Source organism: Cheilinus undulatus, linkage group 8 (assembly GCF_018320785.1).
Source record: "Cheilinus undulatus linkage group 8, ASM1832078v1, whole genome shotgun sequence".
Lineage (NCBI taxonomy): Eukaryota > Metazoa > Chordata > Actinopteri > Labriformes > Labridae > Cheilinus > Cheilinus undulatus.
Window position 1 is genome coordinate 20,661,339 of NC_054872.1, and position 21,103 is coordinate 20,682,441.

The following is a 21,103-nucleotide window of genomic DNA, read 5'->3' on the forward strand; positions in this document are numbered from 1 at the left end:
ACCAGAGACAAAGAATGGAAGAAGGGAGAGATATAAACAAGTAGAGACTAATGAATGAGGAAGAAACAGTCTCCCTGCTTGAACTTCCACTGAGCTCCATAGATGATGATGATGATGATAAAGTGCATTTGGCATTGTTTTGTACTGAGTCCAGTCCTGCATCTTTAAGGCAGGGTAAAGTATGGTAAGATCAATAAAATCAAAAAAGTTTATATGGTAAATAGAATAAATTAGAGAGTATATGTAGCTGCTACATAAAAGAGTTTAAAGAACCTTATACAATGCTTTGAGGTCTTCTCTGCCAACACCAAATATTTTATTCTGCCATTGGTTATTTTATGGTGTTGTTTGGTGGATTGGATGATTCAAGTATGAAGAAACAAGCCATTTATTTATTTTGCAAATAGGACTCTCAGTAGTGTGGAGAAGAACCATACACAGCCACACCAGCCTGGCGCCTCCTCCTCACACTGGTCACCAGCCTGTTCTTAAACCAGCATCAATGTGGCCATGTTGGTCACTCTGGCACGAACAGCAAGCCCAAGCTGGTCCCTCTTCTTTTCAATGGGGTTGAGGTCAGGACTGCTGGCAGGCCATTCAGTCCTCTCTGCTCCCAAATTCTGGAGGTAGTCTCTGATAAACCTCGCTCTGTGGGGGCAAACATTGTCACTTTGGAGGTTTGGTCACACTGTGGAAATATGGGATTATCACTGGTTGCAGAATCTCATCTTGATATCTCTCTGCATTAAGATTGCCTCCAATGATGGCAAGCCTTGTTCGAGCGAAGGAGATGTCCCCCCACACCACTGACTGCCTCCATCAAAAGATGTTACTCCATCAGGGCAGCAATCAGTGCAGGCAGAATCTGGACTCACTGTTGACAATCAGGCACCTGATTGTCAGATTGTGATTAGGTTTGTTAATTTGTGAATGCTGCACAGCTAATTTGGGGGATTCTTCTGTCGTACGTAATGTATATGGTCTTGTATCTCTTCTAGTTTTACCAAAGAACCCCCTGTATAAAAAATAAACAGTAAAAAATAAGCCGCATCTAACCTTAAATCCTGCCAAAAATAATGCCTAGGTGGAATAAAAAAAAAAAAAAAAAAAAAAAAAAAAACAGACCACGTCTAGAAGCACTTTGAAAATATTGATTACAAAATTAAGCTGGGGTTTATTACCAATCCCATTACTGTTCTTTCTCTGACGTTTTGGCAAAGTGACAACTTAAAGGACTCGATCCATTCTCCCAGGCACCATCAATCAACATTTATTAATTTTCAGTGAGAGACAATATTGAACAGTGGATGTAAAAACCCTCCAAAGCTCAGACTCAGGAAGAGTTACAGGTTCTGTCATAAAGTTTACAGCTTGTGGCAAGGTGTGGAATAACGTTTTAGCAGCAGGAGTATCAGGAGAGGTTAGTAGGAAGAAACATGATCCGCTGAACCAGAGGCAGCAGGGAGAGATGAAAAGGTCGGAGGAGCTGTCGCCATGACGATGATCTTAATGATATTTCTAAGCTGAAGAGAGGCTGTTATGTCTAGTTATGTCTGTGTCTTTCTGTGCTTATGAATATGTCAGTGTCTCTGTATATAGAGCAGCTTTGACATTAAAATCTGATAGTACTAATATAAATATTAGTTGTACTTCACCACCCGTTGTTGTTGTTTAGTAAAATGTTGCCAGCTTTCCTCATTCATCATTTGCAGAATATCTACAAATAGAGTGATGCCATTTGGTAAAGATATCAGAACACCTTTATCATGATGTTAAAACACAGGAGGTGGCAGACTAAAATGAAATTTCAACATATACTTCAAGAACTGTGAATGAATGATTGGAAACTATTAAATGAAATGAATATTATCTTGAATGTTATGCTTGATTCATTTCTGACTTCTCAGAGAAGCCCAGTGAGCCGGCTCAAATTTGGGTGGAATCAGTTTGAAATTCCTCATTCCTGTTCAAAATGGTAAAACGTGGAGAGCTCACTGAAAATGAAAGAGTCCACATTAAAGCACTTCATGATGCTGGATGGTCTTTGAGACAAATATGACAGGTGATCTAATAAATTTGTAAAGCACTGTATATTTAACTTAACATATTAAACACAACCGAAGCAACAGGTACTGAGCATTACAGAAAATATTATTTAAACATTCAGCTCATTTAACTTTATTGAGTCAATAAAAATAAAGCAGTATTTATTGTAGCAAATATTTGTTTCAGAACAACCACTGTTGACACTAAATCTCCTTAGTAATCCCTTGGAAGAATTGTGTTTTGCTATTATTGCTACTGTATGGGAAGTTCCAACCACATTTATAGCAGTAGACCCCCCAGGAATAATGTAGTATCCACCTTATTTACTTACTTACAGCTTACAGAACAAACAACGTGGACATGTGATTTCAAAAATATATCATTATTTACAAATTCACGGTGAATTTCTATCAAACAACTGTCGTTCGTAGTTAGCATCTATTGTTAGCTGCTGTATTAAATTACATTATGTACTTCTGCCTTAGCACCAGGAGTTTCGCCCATATTCAAATTTACAGTAGCGGCCCCAGGAATAAGGTGGATGTGAAAAGTGGTTCTAATACCTTTTAAAGGCTATACACAGAGAGGTAGAGAACACAGGCGACAAGAGTGTTTTCTTAGACTCTGTTGCAATGTGCTGTACTGTGGTTTTAGAAAATAGTCTGTGGTCTTTCCCTGACATACACCAGGCCTGCCCACAGATTTGACTGAGTTCCTGACAAACCTGGAGAATGGGCCCTGATTTATTGATGATATCACTATATGTGTGTGTTGGATCAGGAGCATCAGTGCTAACCTGCATCTTGGCTAACAGTTGGAGCTGAAAAGTGTGTCAAACTATTATTGGGTTCTGGTGTTGAAATGATCTATTTGGGACACTATTTAACCCCTTTCACATTTGTCACTATTATTTGACACTATTTATATTGGGGAATTTTTTTTCCATTTTTGACAACTCAGTTTTTCCATTTTTACTCTTTTTTGCAACTTAAAAATTGTAACCGCTTTCATCACTTTTTAATTGCCACTTTGACTTGTTTGTTGCCACTTTTGATTTTTTTTTCTTCTCTTACAATCCATTTTCACCACCTTTTCTACCCCTTCATGCCCCTTTAAACCATTTCTTCTGTTGTTTTTTGCCATTATAATCAATTTCTGCCCCTTCATGCCCCTTTAAACCATTTCTTCTGTTGTTTTTTGCCATTATAATCAATTTGTGACACTTTATGCTTATTTTTTGCCAAAGTTTACCCATTTTATCATTTTATCAATTTTTGTAAATTTTTGCCATTTGTAACCAATTAGAATTCTATTTTGACCCATTGCTGCCACTCTAAACATTTTTTTCATTGCCCCATTAACTCATTTTTGCTAGCCTTGAAACCCCATTTCACCACCTTTACCACCCATTCTTGTCACTTTCCACCTATTTTTTTCCTCTGCTGACCAATTTTTCCACTTCAAACATATTTCTTTCCACTTTTAGCCATTTATAATTCCTTTTGAGAAAAAAAGTGTTTTAATTTTTTAGATGGCTAATAAAAATTTGTTGCTTTGATAAGAGTGGTTGTTATTGTCGATAGAAAAAACTGCAAGCTTAGCCACTTTCATCTAAGAAATAAATAAATACATCAATAAATAGATGAATAAATGAGGAAAACCTTTAATTATAAATCCAGGAATTCTTGCTGACAAAATTAACACTGCTCTACAGAGAGATAGGCTCTATGCACACATCACCTTTTTAATGCCAGGCCACTCTCAAACTTCTGGTGGGGAGATTGAAAAGAAAAGAATGGTGTATGATGGCTGATTTGTTGCGGTTTACCAGGGGTTGGCAGGAGTTGACTGAATACAGGGTTAAATTCAGCTGAAGATGTACATTTCGGCCAACAGCAATGATGTCCAGAAGTGCTATTAACCCTTCTTTGAAACATCATTTTAGCACGTTTGGATGCCATTATGATAAAAGGTAAACACAAACGACAATCGAAGGAAACAAAAAAATAAAAAAGGCAAATAAACACAGTATAGGACAGTTTACGATGACAGTAGGTTCCGTTTTGGCTTAGCATGCATTGTTGGGCAGAAGTTGCCAGGCCTAATTTTTCACCTGAATACACACACCCTGCCATAGAGCCCACTGGGGATCATAGGATGTGTACCCTCAACAGCAGCAGTCTGTATCCCTCTCTAGAGTCCAAACACTGGTGGTGTAGCTGTTTTTGATGGCTGCCTTGCATTAAGGACCAGGAGTCAAACCTTCAGCTACATCAAGATATGTAGCCTTTATATGTAGAGTGTCAAAAGATCCTTCCATTATCTATAAGGTCATGGGAGCTGGAGCCAATCATAGCTGTCATTTTGAGAGAGGAGGGGCTCACCCTGGACTGATCTCCAGTAATCACAAGGCTGATATGTAGAGCCAAACAACCAGTTACACTCACACCTATGAGGTATTTAGGGCCTCCAATCAGCCTAACGAGCAATGCTTTGGACTGTAGAAGGAAGCCAGATTCCCTTGAGAGAACCCACACATACATAGGAAGAACATGCAAAATCAGCAGAGACAGCACTTACCGCCACTCCACTGTGAAGCCCTGAGTCAAACCAGCACCTCATAATAAGGGTGTTTCTTGAAGTAGCACTATATCTCTTTGATTTGTGAATCAGAATAAACCTAAGTGTTGTGTTTTATCATTTCTGGAATGGTTCCATACTTCTTATTTCAGACATTCCAACACCTCTATGCCCCAGAATTCACTTTGGTCTTGTAAGCTACAATTGTACAAATAATCGATCACACAAAGAAGTGTGTACACTGGCACACAGTGAGTTTGCTGTCCAAACAGTTATTTGTGTTTTTTCTTCGGGCCAAATCCACTTCAAAATAAATCACAATGTGTTTGAATGAACTCGCCGTACTGAGTGCATTTGTGAGAGGCCAAGAAGTAATGGACCTTAAAAAACCCTAATCTGGAGATAAATTAGATGCTATAAAGAATGAGTAATTGTGACTTTAGAATGCCCCATGTTTAATAATAGGTGAGCTGATATCTTATATATTATTGGTTAACAATACAATCGGTGCTGCCACATTGTAAAATGGCATGTGTGCGTGCTATCACATTGCAGCATACTAATAGACTTTTGTTTGGGAGAAAATGTTCTGTCATCTCCCTCTCTCTCCCTCTGTCTCTCTCTCTCCCTCTCTCTTTACTAGCTGAGCATCTTGGAGCAGAGAGAGGCGGTTTCTATGGCAACGTGAAAAGGTCACCTTCAGGAAGTTCTCTGTGAGCGTGTGCAGCATGCCGGTGGGATAATCAGGCTTCCCGTAATGACTGATAACAGACCACAGCTCATTAGAGAGAAAGAGAGGGAGCGGGTTGGAGGGAGCGGGAGAGATTATTAATCATAGAGCAAAGAAACAATAGAACATTTATACTAACGGTATGCCACACTTACACTGGATGCAGATCTTTGTTACAGGAAGGTTTGGGGCTCATGGTTTGGTCACAGATGCAAATCCCATGTGCAACACAATTAATTTGCAATGCAGTGCAGAGGGCTCATTTTATCTATACATTTTAAGATAAAATCTATACACCAGACAAAGCCTCCAAGCACCATGATTGCAACTCTAAATTCAAGCTTATTTAGCATAGCTTAGGTGGATGATTTCACTGTAACAGAGCTTCAATCTTGGTTCAAATAGTAGATTTATACAGCAGATGTTTCTGCTTAAGTGGATCATTTTGTTTCTAGGCTGCAGGTAATGTAGACAGAAACCAGACCTGGATGAGGACAACACAGACCTGCAGTCATCAGTAATAAGGCCAATGCTACCTGACTGCCTGTCAGAACATTGTGACCCACATAGCCAGCAATACTGCTGATATAAAAACATACTCATATCAACTTCAGCAAGGTAGATCTGTGAATAGAGCACTTTTTCAAGGCCATTGGAGAAAGAGGTGTTGTCAACAACTTTCTCAGCATGCAGTGTAAAAATATATAAAAATACAGCTTCAAGTATAAGGAGCATAATAACCCTGGTTCAAACATGCATCTGTGGACATATTTTGCTCCTTTTATTCCAATTTTATTGCCTTTCATTGTGTTGTTGTATGTAGCTCCCCATTTGGCCTGTTTCCTTAAGGTGTGCCTGATGCTTACTTTTCTCTACTACACTTAAAGGTATCTTCCAGTATTTTTGAAACTGGGTTGTAGAAGGAACCCGGAAAAAGAAGTGGCATTAGCCTCCAGAGATTTCTGTGTGCATTATCCCTTTAAGCATGACCAACTGGGGGAAGCTAGTCTATACAGTGCTACAGGTGTGTATAGTCGATCTGCATTATATAGCAAGTTTAAGGTTAAAAAATAAAAAAAGAAAAAGGGGCTGATAGACAATGTTGCTTCAATTGTATGCTATCTAGAAAACTTTTTAAACATTTTATTTTTCACCCGGAAAGCCCCAGTGTTTGACACTATTTAGAAATGCAAACTGCGGCTACGTGCTCTTCTGGGCCCCTACACGCTCTTGTTAGCTGTTTGGGTCTGTGGGCTTTGTCAGAGACAGCAACAACCAGCTAAGCAAAAATTAGCAGTTTTTGATTGAGTTGTAATAACTTGCATTCTAATTTGGATAAAAGGGGATACTTTTATGACCTGGAGTACGTAAAGGAATTTCTTATACAGATGGAGATTCAAAGGGAAGAAAGAGAGGGGAGAGAAAGTTTTTGGGAGACTGGTAAGCAGGAGAGATCCCAAGTTACCTGATGGTGTAGGTGTAGAAACTGTGAGCCCACACGGGAGCTACTGTTGTCAAGAGTGGGACTTAGTTACAACACTTCCACAGGACATTTCTGATCAAGGATAGCGGCTCACAGACACCAACAGCCTGCATCCCTTCCCATTCAGAGTTCCCTGCCTTGTTGAATGCTGGTGTTTTACAGACTGTCTTCAATTTCTGATGCTAAAATAGAGAAACCATCCCTGACCAAAACAGTTGAATGGACTCTTGTCTTCAAGTAAGTTTATGGCTGTCGCTTTATTCTTCCAATGGCTGATGACAAGATAAGCTACAGTTGGCATATGTTTACTTTATGAAAACAATGTGCCAGCTGTTGGAGTCAAAAATTGAGCTGAAATAACTAAACTTAAAACAGAAAGTAAAGCAATTTGTGTTTGGTACATTATTTCTTTGTTGTAACAATGCTTCTTGGTAATAAATCTTATACCGTTGGAAAGCCTGTTTATTACCCTTTTAAATGATGCCACATTTGTAAGGATCATGCATTTGTGGGATGAGCAGCAGAGCTGAGTATGTGGGTTGCGGCCCTGAAAAATGTGCCAGATGTTCTCTGCCAATGCCGAACAGCTGGAGGTTTGTGCTTGTGCCTATCTCCAAGACCACCACTTTCCAAGGAATGAAAAATCACTGTATTTTCAATTAATTTTAACACTTAACAGTGACAGTCAGCATGTTTTTGAGATTTTTATTGGTTTAAAAATTGTAAAATCAACCAACAGATTTATAGGGTCACCAATAGTACTGATTAACAGAAAAAAAATATTGATAAAATAATGACAAACGGAGATGTGAGGTTTTAGCCTGACACCAGTGATAGTTAGTTCACCTAAAAATGACCTTTAGTATTTCCACATTGTCATTTGACTTATCGCTGGTGTCTGGATAAAGCCTTGTATCTCCAAAATCACCACTTTCATGGAATGAAAAAAAAAGAGTATTTTCAAATCATGTCAGACTTATTTGTAATTTTTTGAAAATTTTCATTGCTTTAAAAACGGTTTAAACCAACTGACAGATGTAAAGGGTGACCAGCAGTGCTTATTCATGAAAAAAATCATTCATGAAAAATGGAGATATAAAGTTTTGGCCCGATGCCAGCATTATGCTCCTCCAGAGAGTAAGGATCTTTAGAAAACTAAAAGATAAGAAGACCGTATTTTACATCATCACTGACCTAGTATCTAAAGGCTTAAACATTACATGATGATGCATTTGAGTGAACTAGGCCATTTTTCCAAGTGGTCTTGGGGGTAATTGTATATCAAACTAGTGAAGTCACCAGTGAGATTACTCTTTTGTTCTCCTGTCATCCTAAGAGAGAGGACTGACATGTGGCTATACTCTATGGAGACTAAAAACTATACCAGTGACTTAGATTAGGCCAAGACAGTAATGTTTTTTACATAGATAAACTGAAAAGACAAATTTATAAGCCTTGTACAAAGAATCTGCCCGACAAAAATGAATAACAAAATACTGATATACTCATAGGGAGTATTTTCTTTTTGAATATTACCAAAAATTTGATATAATGGGCAATGACACAAGTCATTGATGAACTCTGCTGGTTGCTTATGCATGCACAGTACTGTGCAGAACTTTTAGGCATGTTAGGGGGGAAAAAATGAGGCTCAAATAAGGCCTGTAATGGAAAGTAAGCCCACCAGAGGGCTCCATCAGGCAGGACGGAGGATTAACACAACCCCGCCATCCTCTGGGTGTCTTTGCATATGACTAGAGGCATGGGAAAATAATCCGTTGAATAACAAAGTTCACACCTAGGGCACAGTAAGGGGTGGATGTGGTGAGTAATCAGGCCTAAGGTACCGTCTGAGCAAGTAGGTCTGCCAGGAGCTCATGTTCATACGGTCTCCAGAAATATACCAGGGGTTGACAAAAGAAATGCTGTCAAGCTTGACCCTGGCTGTGGAGCGAGAAGTGTGTTGACGAGTCAAACTTGACTCAGCCCTTCTCTGCCCAGGTAAATAGCAAAACTATATCATGATCATTATGACACTGTCCGTCTGTACATACTTTTTAAGCTCAATTAGTATAAAAAAAGGGAAAGCAATCGCCACAGTGTAAAAAATAAAACTAGACATCAAATCATCAGCAGGCTGCAAGGAGGATATAACAGACTGGAGGATATTGTCATCATGATGTTGGTTCTTTGTGTTATGAAGCTGTCAGAGGATCTATTAGTCATTTTTTAATGTTTTGTAGCATATTCTTTGACATTGTGTTTCATGATTATGCTTCCTCTGGAAGTGGATCCAATAGCCACAATATTAAGATTATAGTGAAGCAGATATAATGAAATTAACTGATAAATCATTGAAGCAGCTCATTTATGAGCCAGTGTAAACACAAGAAGCACTGGAGACAAGAAAAGCTTCCAGCTACCAAGGCTGCCATCTACTGGACACCACAAGTACTTCACCAACAACACCATTAACCATGCATTTTCTGGGCTCATTTTTTAAAATTCGTATCCACCAACTCTATACCTAGCTTTGGCCTGGTGTGTATCAACAAATATGGGTCTTGTTATTTTGGATGCATCAATTTTGTGCATTTGAAATGTAAAAGACAATATGTTTAATATAAATGATATCTTCTAGGCTGTATTTGCTCTCATAATTCTACTTAATATAAAAAGAAATATGTGTAAAAGAATTGTTTGTGGATTTTTTTTACACTATAAACATTATGAAACGCATGAAATTTTTATGACACTTTGCCCTGAAAAAATAATTTGTTTTAAAGGTGCCAGTGCCCATTGTGGATACATGCAGACAAAACACCTTAACCAGGACTCTCTTCCTCAAGTACTCCTGGTCAGAGCTGTCCTGCATTAGCCCCTCCCCTCCCCTTCCCTTTTATATTTGATGATAGATGAGAGGGAGGGACACCTGATCCATCCATCTCAGGAACCTTAGCCTTGGTGTTATTGTCCATTCTTCATCTTATTGATTTCTCTGTCACTATGCCATACCGGAGCTGGAAGCTCGGACTTTGCACTTGGGCCACGTTGTATTTCATAAACCACTGACTGGAGGGGGTAAAAAAAGTGTCGCTGTGATGGAAGTGATCATTCTCGGTGGGACAAAGCTGTCAAAGTTATGGCTGTTCAGACATTAAACTGTGGCAACATTTATACACTTTCAAAGAAATGTAGTTTGTGAGGGGAAAACAACTGAATAAAACCTCTGATGTGCAATTTAGAAAAGTGACACGACGGGATGCCTTCAGTGGATGGTTATTTTATGGAGACATAGAACAACAACAAAAAAGAATCACAGAACTGCTTCCTTATTTCTTTATTCTTGTGAGTAATTCAAAAAATGAGACAGATTTCGACAAAGTTAGATCAGGGGGAAAAATCGGCTGAAAAATATTCATATAACCATTATTAAGTCTTTGATTCCGACACATCCACCCCCACCATTAATGGCATCCCCATATTAAAACTTGGCCAAAGGCTATCTGTTTTACTCTGCCCTCAACAAACCTAGTTATGAGAACGCATCGCTTACATGTCCTGTAATCATTTATTATCAATCTGAGGAGCTTCAGGGGGGAAACACAAAATCAGGTTAGGATGGGGAGGCCACGGCTGGAGATTTCTAAAGCAATCGGTCATGAAATGTTAGGTGTAGCTACACTTTTGAATCTTTGTTGTTCAGTTTCAACATTAAAAAGTATAGGACATACAATTATCCTGGTTCAGTTAAATATAAATCATAATAAAGGTAAGAAGGCATATCCTTAGCCTCATCCAGTATGTAACAGCACAGCTGGGTCTCAAGCATAAATGGGAATTATTATGTAAGAAAAATTTTGGCCATAATTTCAGTCTTTTTGTTCATACTTCTGGCAAATCTGTTTGAGCAAAAAGCCTTGTGTTTGACAAATGTGTCAGAGCAGGGATATTAGTCATAATCATGCATCATTTATAAATAATGACCAGTGATTTGTTTAAGCTTTGTGACAACTCTTCCTGCAGGCTGCAGCACCCACATACACATACATGCAGCGTTTCTGCGGGCTACAGCCCAGTGCTCCTACGGTGATCCTCAGCTGCCCCCGTATTTTAATTGTCCCTTTTCAAACATTTTCTCTGAGTGGTCATCAGTCACGGGTCTGTGGGGGTTGATGTATGAGTCTGAGCTGTAATCGTCTCTGCTTTGCTCTTCAGGCACAACATCACTTATGAGAGACGCACTTAACAGCAATTAATCACGCTGGATCACACCCCACTGGCTCTCATACAGATACAAGCCACACACACAAAAACACACTTTATAGCATGTTTTTCAAGACATTCAGGTAGGAATTGTCAGGAGCGAAAGTGTTGAGGACACCACTGTAGTAAGAAGCAAGAAAAGTACGCTTTTGGACTTAAGCTGATTATAACGCAGATGAAGATATTACTGTTGAGTTAAATGAAACCTTCAAAACAGCTTATTTTGCTGGATTTTCAGGACTGTATTGGTGTGGAAGATCACATCTGATAGACATGCACTGCTTTAAGTGGCTGTGCAGTGTAAGCGTGTTAAAAGGAAGCTAAACTCCCTCTATCAGTGCTCATCATTTGTCAGAAAAGAACAACGGCTCACACTCAGCTGTGATCACTGAAAAAAGGCAAGCATAATCAACATTCATTGGGCATCAGTAATCAACCATGGGTGATGCTCATGCTTGGTACAAGAGCTGCTGTGTGACTACTGATCTCTTCCCTTCCAAAAATAGATCACATCAGATTAAACATGCACCTCCTTCAAACTCAAACTAAGGTCATTTTAATGAAACTTAAAGGATGACATTTGTTCCCTGAAACTCATCATATAAACTTTAATATGCTATAATGTAAATCAACTCAAAACCAAGCAGGATAGTCTGCCTGCAGACCACAGCACTCAGATGCCCTCTCTTGCAAACTTCATGTTCAGTATATCTTTGCAGATAATGCGCTTCTTTTTGGATGATAGAAACCAGAATTTACCTGTAGCCATAGGAAGAGGATAGTCTGTGATTCATTCTAGTGAATTCATTATTGTGAAGTATGAATGGCCAAATGAGCTAGGCTAACCGGTTCAGCCACATAATGTTTGTTAGTATGTTTACTAGCCTGTTTTGACAAACACCAGGGGCATAGCTAGGGATTAAGGGCCCCCAGACAGAATACTGCACAGCAATATCACAAAAGCAACAAATGTTGCATCATTATTATAAATATCTATGCATTTTAATGTATTTTTGAACCATAATTTCCTGTTTTATGAGCAATATTTGTACTATGGTTAAATTGAATTAACTTGCATTATTTGCAGTGCTGGACATTTTTAAGGGAGGAGCAGGGGCCCCCAGTATTTTACTCTACTTTATTTGATACAAATTTCAGTCTGTTGACCAATTCATTTAGTCACTTTTGATTCAATAATGGAACTGATTACTAAGAAAAAAAGTAAAAACACACTTTTCATTGGAGGCTTCTGAAGGGCCCCTCCCTGCTGTGGGCCTGGGTAATCAGACCCCCCCCCCCATGCTACGCCCATGAGAAACACCAAACTCATCATTGGTAAGATAAAACATTAATACTGAGGAAGACAGAAAACTATAAAGAAGCTAAATAGACCTGCACAGTTATTCTGGTCCTGATCTAATTTAATGCCTCATTTTTAACAAATGTAGACTTTTTAAGTCACTTAAGACCTTCATGATCTAGACTGAACAGTTTTTAGGACTCTACAACAAACCCACAGTGACTCTGTTAGTTGAATGTACCACTTCCTGTGTATCTTCCTGTGGCAAATGTGACCAAGGTGGTTTCTGCAACATGCTGTTAATCACCTACCCAGAGAAAGCAGCAATGGTAAAAAGAAATAGTCTTTTTCTTACTAGTCTTTCCTTTTTTTGTAGATAATAGGGGTATAAATATCACTTTTAATTTCACTTAATTACCTGCTAAAGCTACTCATGGGAGATGCAGATAAGAATTGGGAACAAATAAAGCACACAAAAGCACCAAGAAGGCAGTGTTTTCTGAAGACTTATAGATTTTAATGGATTATTCACAGTATGAATCTTCTTTACTGTTATCCAGGCTTATTTTTCATCTACCAAATGCCAGAAAAAGCCTCTCCTTCCCCAGTGAAAACAGCTTAACAGTGTTACACCAGCCTTTAGTTTCTAACCATGAACCCTGTGAAAAAGAGTGTTACTTTCTTGATACTGGAGTCACCCTGAACCTGCTACATGCCACCTTGCACCTGCCTCACAGTCTGCAGAGCAAGCTTGGGCTCCAGCTGGACTTCTGTATCACACACTTCAGTAACTCTCCCGTCTACTGCTCTTTTTTTTTTTTTTTTTGTATTCTGTGGTTTCCATCTGCCGTTCAGTTTACTCTCCTCCTCGACCCCCTCTGCCTCGCTTCTCTTCCCCTTCTCTTTCTGCCTGTGTCTCTGTAATTGGTCATTTAAATGAAAAAGCATCAAACTGGAGGATTAGAGGTGCATGCCTTTCTGTCTGTCTCTCTCTATGTGTGAGTGAGAGAGAGACAGGCAGTCCCATGGTGATAGGGCAGACACTCTCTGAGGGATGTCCTTAAGAACAAAAGCATCTGGAAGAGGCCTCCTTTGCTCTCTCTGTTACCTTGGTTACAGGCTGGCAGCTTGTGTTTGTGTTTGTATAGCATTTGAGTATGTAGTGTGAGTATTTACTTTATAGTGCAGTCATGATATCCTTCTAAATCCTGTCTTTTTTAGAATTCATGCTAAAAATATTGCCTTTATTTCCAATGTGATGTTATAATCAGATATTACTTTAATGAAAACAGAAATATCCTCCTTTGACGACCAAATGTTGGTCAATGGAGTCACTCAAAACTTAAAACGACTGCCGGGGTGTGTAATTGTGAGTCTGTGTGTTTACATGTGTATAGACAGGCCGGCTGGCAAGCCACTGTCACCACGTGGCAACAGCCAACCACGCTTCACTTCTGGCTGAGCCAAGCTCTCCAATTACAGGAGCCAGCTCTGCCAAAACCCCCCCTCTACTCCTCTCAATAGACGGGATGACTGGGCTGCATCCTCTGACACACATCCACATGCCTGTCTCCCCTCCCTTCTTCTCGTGGTGCACCTGCCTCCCTGCTCTCCAGGCCAGCTCAACTCCTATCAAAGGCGCTGAGCTCTTTTCTTCCAGAAAGCTAATCCAACACCTGTCTCCAGGCTTTATACTGGGAATAGAGGAGTGTGTGCTGAGTGCGTGTGAATGCAGGAGTACAGTGTGTGCTGAGAAGGAGTGAGACTGTGTTTCTGCAAGATCAAGAGCAAAAAAAAAAAAAAAAAGAAATATTGTGTGTGGCTCTTTTGTGTGAGGATTTGAGAATGGACATATGGAGACTACGAAGCAGACTGTATTCTTTTCAATGGTAATGGACTATCAAAGGGCATTCTGGGGATAGATGAGGCTTTATTTTGCAGGGGGTCAAATTTAGCAGGAACCAGGAGTCTAAGAGAGCTTTCACTGAAGTGTCAGTGATCCTTGATGTAACTGTTGAATGTCTGTTTTTCTGCAGACTAAAGGCATACTGTTTAAGTTGCCACATTGTGCAACAATATCGCACAAAAGGCATTAAACAAGCATACAAATTTGATTTAGAAAGGCAAGCCCCCCAAAGTTATAGTCTAGCTTAATATATCTATTTAAGGTAACTATATGTAACTGTTTCACCTTAAAAAAGTTGTTTTGAAGTCAATCAGGCATGCAGTTTTAATATACAGCGCCAGTGCCATGCTCCCTTAGCGCCATGGTTTTGATTTGACTGAAGGTGAGCAACCTTGCACACTGCATGTTTAGAGGGTTGCACAATGAAATGCAGTCCTGAGCAGCTTGAGACAAAAGGGCAGCGATCACAGGAGAACTGCAAGTTCACACAGGAATAGAATGTCAGCTGTAGCTGGGTTTCCATTACACTTGGAAATGCGCAAAATTGAAATAGCACAATAAAAAACTGGTAATGGAAACATCAACTTTCCTTCACCAGTGTTGAAGCTCTGCAAACCACCAACCTTCTGTTGACCTCATCTTCTCGCTGCAAGATGAGACATTATGTTAATATTGAGATGAGTAATGACTGGGAGTCTGTGCATTGTGTGGTATTTTGAAGTTGACCTGATACTTTGCATGCTTTTATTGGATTAGTTTATATGGATTAGTTCATACAACCACAATCATGGGGAAGACTGCAGACTTAACAAATGTCCAGAATACAATCATCATCATCCTCTACAAGGAGGGTAAGCCACAGATGCTGAAGGGGCAGGCTGTTCTCAGGGGCTGTATCAAAGCACATCCATGGAAAGATGACTGAAGGGAAAAGTGTTCTAAGAAAAGTTTCAAAAGCAACAGAGATGAGCTCAGCTTTAGAGAGTTGTCAGCAGATTAAAGAACTTAGGAGAGCTTCATGAGGAGTGGAATGACACCTCGTCTGAACCAGCCGTTACAATATCTTTGTCAGGTGACATGGTTCTTTCGATTTTCGTGATGTCATTTCAAGCGTTGCTACCCTCTGTTTGTTACCAAATACACATTGTTTGAGAAGGGGAGGTGTGACAGGGCCTTACAACAGTGTATACAAGGCACATCAAACCAAATTTCTCCGTGATGTTGCTTTAAAGGATTTATTTGTCACATGAGAGATGTGTAGTAACCACTGAAGATCCATGTTTTCATTATTATTTTTTATGAAGCTCTGGGCAAGTTTTTGTCTCACTTCTGGCTCAGCCTCTTTGAATCATGTCACCTTTCATGTCATAAGGGAGCTCAGGAGTAATAGCAACAAAATCAAAGCCTGAAAACCATGATGGTAAGTGATGCATACTGCTCTGTGTACTGAACATGGATGGTGCTCTTGCTCGTGTCGCTCTATAAACATGTGGAAATCTTTTCACCATTTTTTACAGACTTTAATTTAACAGGACGACTCACATCAGGCCCCTCAGAAGATTCGCCTCCAGCAGCAGGGGTCTCTCAAATTGGAAATTGGAGGTAAAATAAATCTAAGATTGCTTCCCTCCCTGTAGAGTCCCGAAAATGGCTGCAGGGGAGATATTAGAGAGAGGGAAAGAAGGCTGAGAAGGAGAGTTAGATGGATAGAAAGGTGGGGGTGAGGAAGAAAAAAAAGGGGAAGACAGAGAGAGGAAGAGACTGTTAAGAAAGAAAATAAACAGAAGGTGAGAGAAAAATGGAGAGGAGAGAGAGAGTTAATAGAGCCTTATTCACTTTAGCCATTGGGGCTTGAAATAGTCATTTTACCCACAAAGGTTTCTGAGATCTCTGGTGAGTGGGTGGGCATGTCAGTGAACATGCATGACTGTGGGTGCATGTCTGTTCTTGCAGATGTGTCATGGATTTCACAGCATGTAACCATGCACACGCGTTATACCATGTTAGAGTTTATTCCTGCAGTCGTTAGGGGGTGAGCGATGATTGGATACACCTGACCATGGTGTGCCATGTCCCATGAACATGTTGCTGAAAATGAAACAAGGTCTATTTGAATCAGACCTGCAGATGTGGTAGCAGCTGATTAGTCATGCTACACATGTGAACACGGCACTGAGATTATTATATACTTTTTAAATATTTTTTACCAGCATTGACTTGTCCTTACATGAACACTATCTGTTAGATTATAATCTAATTGTGTTACTAGGTCAAGTCTCAGAGATATGTACAATGCATGACGAATTGATTGGTCACAAGTATGGAAGATAAACTCTCAGCCATGTGATATAAAATTACAATGTCTGAGGGATGTCTGATCCTAAAGCTGTGATATTTAGAGGACTCTGTCAGGCAATTTAAACCAAATTATGCTTAAAATTTGTGATGAACCGTGACTTTTTCAATATTAAGAACACCTAATGGAGAGCTTCATGATAGCTATTAGGCACACTCAAAAATACATTAATCACACTTGGCATATTTACATTTGTTAATATGAGGGGGTGTTTGAAATGGTAATGTATGATTGGAAGAACAGCTGCCTATCAAAAAAAAAAAATCTGAATTTGATTCAAATAACTCACAGTAAACTGCACAAGTCTGTAACTGCCTGTTCTTTTGAAGAGGGCTTTCACCTCATTGTGAATTCTTTGGTCATTTTTACTCTGACTTCATGTTGTGTGAACCTGACAGCTGAAAGCGGCTGGAAAGTTTTGTGTCTGATAGAAACCATTGCAGCTGACCACAATACTTCCGTGCAACAAACCCAACGTGCACAAAGGTACAAGGGCCCATTCAGCACTGCCTGAATTCTATTTATAATCACAACCTTGTTTCAGAACAAAATACGTTAAAACAGCAGGAGAGTTTACTTTAATATTAATGCAGCCTAGGGTTTGTATCCAATTGTTCTTGGGTTTAAGGTTCTAGAATTTCTTTATTATCACGGTGATTTGTTTTTTGCCTTTTTTCAGCGACTTTTGCCCTTTTTTTAGCCACTTTTAACTACTTTTAATTTTTAGCAAATTGTTGCATCTATGTTTTTTTCCACCATAGCCTTTTTTGCCCCCTTCCTCACATTTTTGCAACTGTTATTTTATATCTTTTACAATTTTTTGTCACTTTTTGCCCCCATGCAAAAAGTGGCAAAAATAAGTTGAAAGAAGCAAAAAAAGCCTTGCTAAATGGGCAAGAAAACCCCAGTGCAAAAATGGGTGTAAAATGGAAAACGTAACTTGTAAGTAGCAAATAAAAGGCAAGAAAAACATTTACAATAACTGGCAAAAAAGTAGCAAAAACATGTAAAAAAGTGTAAAAGTGTCCCAAAAGTGGCAGGAATAATTTAAAAGTGGCAGAAAATGGGGAAAAGACTGCAAAAAAGTGGAAATAATGGGGAAAAAGTGGAAAAATAATGGCACTTAAGGGTTAAGGTGGGAAAATAAGCCAAAAATGGCACAATAAATAAATACATGAATAAAAGTGGTTAAAAACTGGTTAAGATGGTGAAGTGGCAAACATTTTTTGTAAAGGGGCAAAAATGGGATAAAAGTGGAGGTGTAGAATAATGACAACAGACAAAGTGAATTAGAATGATTTATGACTTTTACTAAACTCAAACATTGTGACAGATATTACCCCAAGAACTGTTGTTATTAAAAAAAAAGAGTGACGCTGACAAATCTATCTTACATGTGTTGCACAAACATTTTAAAAAGTCCTCAGTGCAAATTGTCCATGGTAAGATATTAAGTCATTTTTTCACGCTGCATTCTCCTTAACAGTTTGAGAAGATGTCAGATTAATAAAAAAGCAAATATCATGAAGCAAAAGTCAAGAACAACATTTGAGCAGCTATTTAAAAACTTCATCATCATCTACTGCAGTAATCCCCAAATTGGGCCTCGAGACCCCCACTTTGGGGAAGCGGGGTTGCGACTTAGAGCAGGGTTGCCAGATGTAACAGGCATTTTCAAATGATATGAAATTGTACATTACAGTATTATTGTGACAATATATACAGTGCTTAACGAATTTATTAGACCACCCAAACCCTAACCAAAGTAAGGTTTATGTCACAGCTGCCTTAAATTAACAGCATTGGTAATTACCAAAATAATTTCTTATGTTTCTGCGATGGTTAATACACCAATATGTAGAAGCTCTTTAACCCAAATGATATTTTTAATGCTAAAATATAATTGTTATTGTTATCCATGAATTTTCAAATTTGCTGATTTACAAAAATCTGAAAAAAAAAAATAGTAAAGCACATTATTATTTCTTGATAAATATGTCAAATTATAGTTATTTACTTCCATTCCTGAACAGAAAAAATAGTTTTAGTGGTTGAATGTTATGCTTGATTCATTTCTGACTTCTCAGAGAAGCCCAGTGAGCTGGCTCAAACTTGGGTCAATTCAGTTTGAAATCCCTCATTCCTGTTCAGAATGGTAAAACGTGGACAGCTCGCTGAAAATGAAAGAGTCCGCATTAAAGCACTTCATGATGCTGGATGGTCTCTGAGACAAATATGATAGGTGGTCTAATAAATTTGTTAAGCACCGTACATTAGATGATTTCATTTTAAAAACAAAACATAGACAATAGATGACATTTATACTGAAATCACAATAATGTTTAAAAATATTATTAAAATTTAGAAGACTATTCTTGAATATGTACAACTGTGCCAAACTATTCCCAGTTCCACTGTAGAAACAGAGGGGGTCCCCAAGTCGGGCTATGTTGGGTGGGAGGTGGGGGGGGTCATGGGCCCTTAATGTTCAACTGTGACACAGACCTTCATTGGTGATATCCTCAGCGGTTCCAAATCTGATGTTCCAACAGAAACATATGGAAACAGCTCTTCAGTGAAAGTGTGTGTGAAGGTGTGGATGTGTGTGTTAGTGTCAGGATCAGAGAATGACAGCTCTCCTCTGTCCCAGTCCAGACTCACTCTGATTTTTCGGGCCTGTCTAATCTCTGGAACTTCAATAGCTTCACCTGAAGGAGAGAATGCTGTGTATTCATCATTACAAAAATGTATTTTCCATAATCCTGAGACTTTGTTTTCATATGGAGACTCCTCACCCACACCCACAGACCAATCTTGGTTCGATCCAACCTCAACGTCCCAGCTGTGAAACCCTGAGTCGAAGCCTTCAGAGCCCGTAACGGCACCACTTAACCTATTAAACCTCTCTGGATTATCAGGAAGCATCAGTCTCTCACCTTTTCCCACGCCAGTCAGGTCTTCAGACAGCATGATGTGAGTTGTGTTTGGGTCAAAAATCACAGGACTGTATGAGACCAAGTCATTCATCTTGCTCCAGATGTTGAACCTCAGATTGCCCAGGTGTTTGGCCACATCTATCAAAGCTCCAGCGGGCAGCTGTGGAGCTTCCAGACGGGAGCACTGCTTGACTCTTTCCACTGTAGCCTTGCAGCTTTTCAGGAATGAGACATCTTCAGTTCTCAGCTCTTCCTCTGTGGCTCTGACTGTGTCAGAAAGAGCTGCTGTCACTCTGCTCAGGGCCTCCATCTCCTTCTTCATCCTGTAAATCTTCTGCTCCTCCTCCTCTCTAAGTGCAGAGATTCTGGCCTCCTCTTCCTCTTCTAGAAACTGATGAAGCTCCTTAAAATGCTCCTTTATCTGCTGCTCTGTGTTTGCAGCCTGGGTCTCGATGAGTTTTCTGGCTTTGTCACAGTCTTCTTTGACTTTTTTAAATTTCTCCAGCTTGTACTGAAGGGTCTTCAGTGATTCCTGGAGTTCAAACTTGACGTCTTTTGCAGCTTCATAGATGGGTCTCATTGTGTGGTTGATGTGAATTGTAGAGTCTCTGCAGATGACACATGCGGGCTGATGATCATCCAGACAGAAGAGTTTGAGTTTTTCAAAGTGTAGACAGCAGAGAGCTGCAGATTCTTCTGAAGCTTTCACCTGTGAGTAGGCCTCACAACAGTTCTTTAACATCTGGTTACATGGTGGAGATGACCATGAGCATATTTTCTCACAGACTGGACACTCCTGGGTCTGTTTCTCTTCCCACCAGGTCTGCACGCATGCTCTACAGAAGCTGTGGCTACATGACAGGAGCACTGGATCCTTGAAGATCTCATTGCAGACAGGACAATGCAGATCAGCCTCTGAACAATAATGAGCCATTTTACTCAGAGAGACTCTCGAGAAGCAGACACAGTTGAGGTTAGACTTCTTCTTTCACACAGTTTCCCGTAACTTACTCTGACTGAATGTGTTTTCTGAAGCTCTGTGGATGTGCAGTCAGAACCTGGTTGAAGTAGCAGTAATCAAATATTCCCTGTATCCCCTCCTGAAGATGTTGTCTCTGAATGGAAGCAGTTTATTTGATTCTTCTCACAGTGGAAATGATCTCCTGTCTGTGTGTGTCAGTGTGAGACTCTGAAGAGAAAGCCTACCTGCTTCCTGTGCTGTGTGTTGCACTAGGTGGAGCTTCATTGGTCTCTTTGTGGTTTTTAAGTCTGACAATAGCAGAGATGATAAAGTCTGAGCCACACAGACAAAGTGTTACAATGCCTATGAAAAGGTATTCAGTTTTAAAACATGATAAGAATTTAATATGTACATGGTTGTAAATGTTTTTATTAAACCATGCTCCACTTCCTGTTCCTATTGTTATGTATTATTTCTATTTACATTTGTTTGTCTTACTGACCTGTTAGTGATTAATTTTCATACAGTCACTTATTTTA

The 21,103-nt window shown here is 39.4% G+C and overlaps 1 protein-coding gene across 1 annotated transcript; it reads right to left on the minus strand.

Moving 5' to 3' along the window:
- Positions 1-488: 488 nt before the first annotated feature.
- LOC121513499 (nuclear factor 7, brain-like) lies at positions 489-20,345 on the minus strand. The gene is made up of 4 exons (XM_041793290.1): positions 19,463-20,345; positions 19,173-19,375; positions 14,935-14,957; positions 489-648 (listed from the first exon to the last, which is right to left on the minus strand). Exons 1-4 carry the CDS (start codon positions 20,343-20,345, stop codon positions 489-491), a joined length of 1,269 nt encoding a protein of 422 aa, XP_041649224.1.
- Between the last annotated feature and the right edge of the window lie 758 nt (positions 20,346-21,103).

Bases quoted from the DNA above. Each gene is read 5' to 3' on its own strand.
- LOC121513499 (XM_041793290.1), bottom strand. From the start codon at position 20,345: ATGTTAAAGAACTGTTGTGAGGCCTACTCACAGGTGAAAGCTTCAGAA. The intron at 14,958-19,172 runs GTCTGTGTCACA...CTCATCTTGCAG, and splicing joins TGAGGATATCACCAATGAAG to CGAGAAGATGAGGTCAACAG. The intron at 649-14,934 runs GTTGGTGGTTTG...TTGCCCCCACAG, and splicing joins GAAGATGAGGTCAACAGAAG to AGCGAGGTTTATCAGAGACT.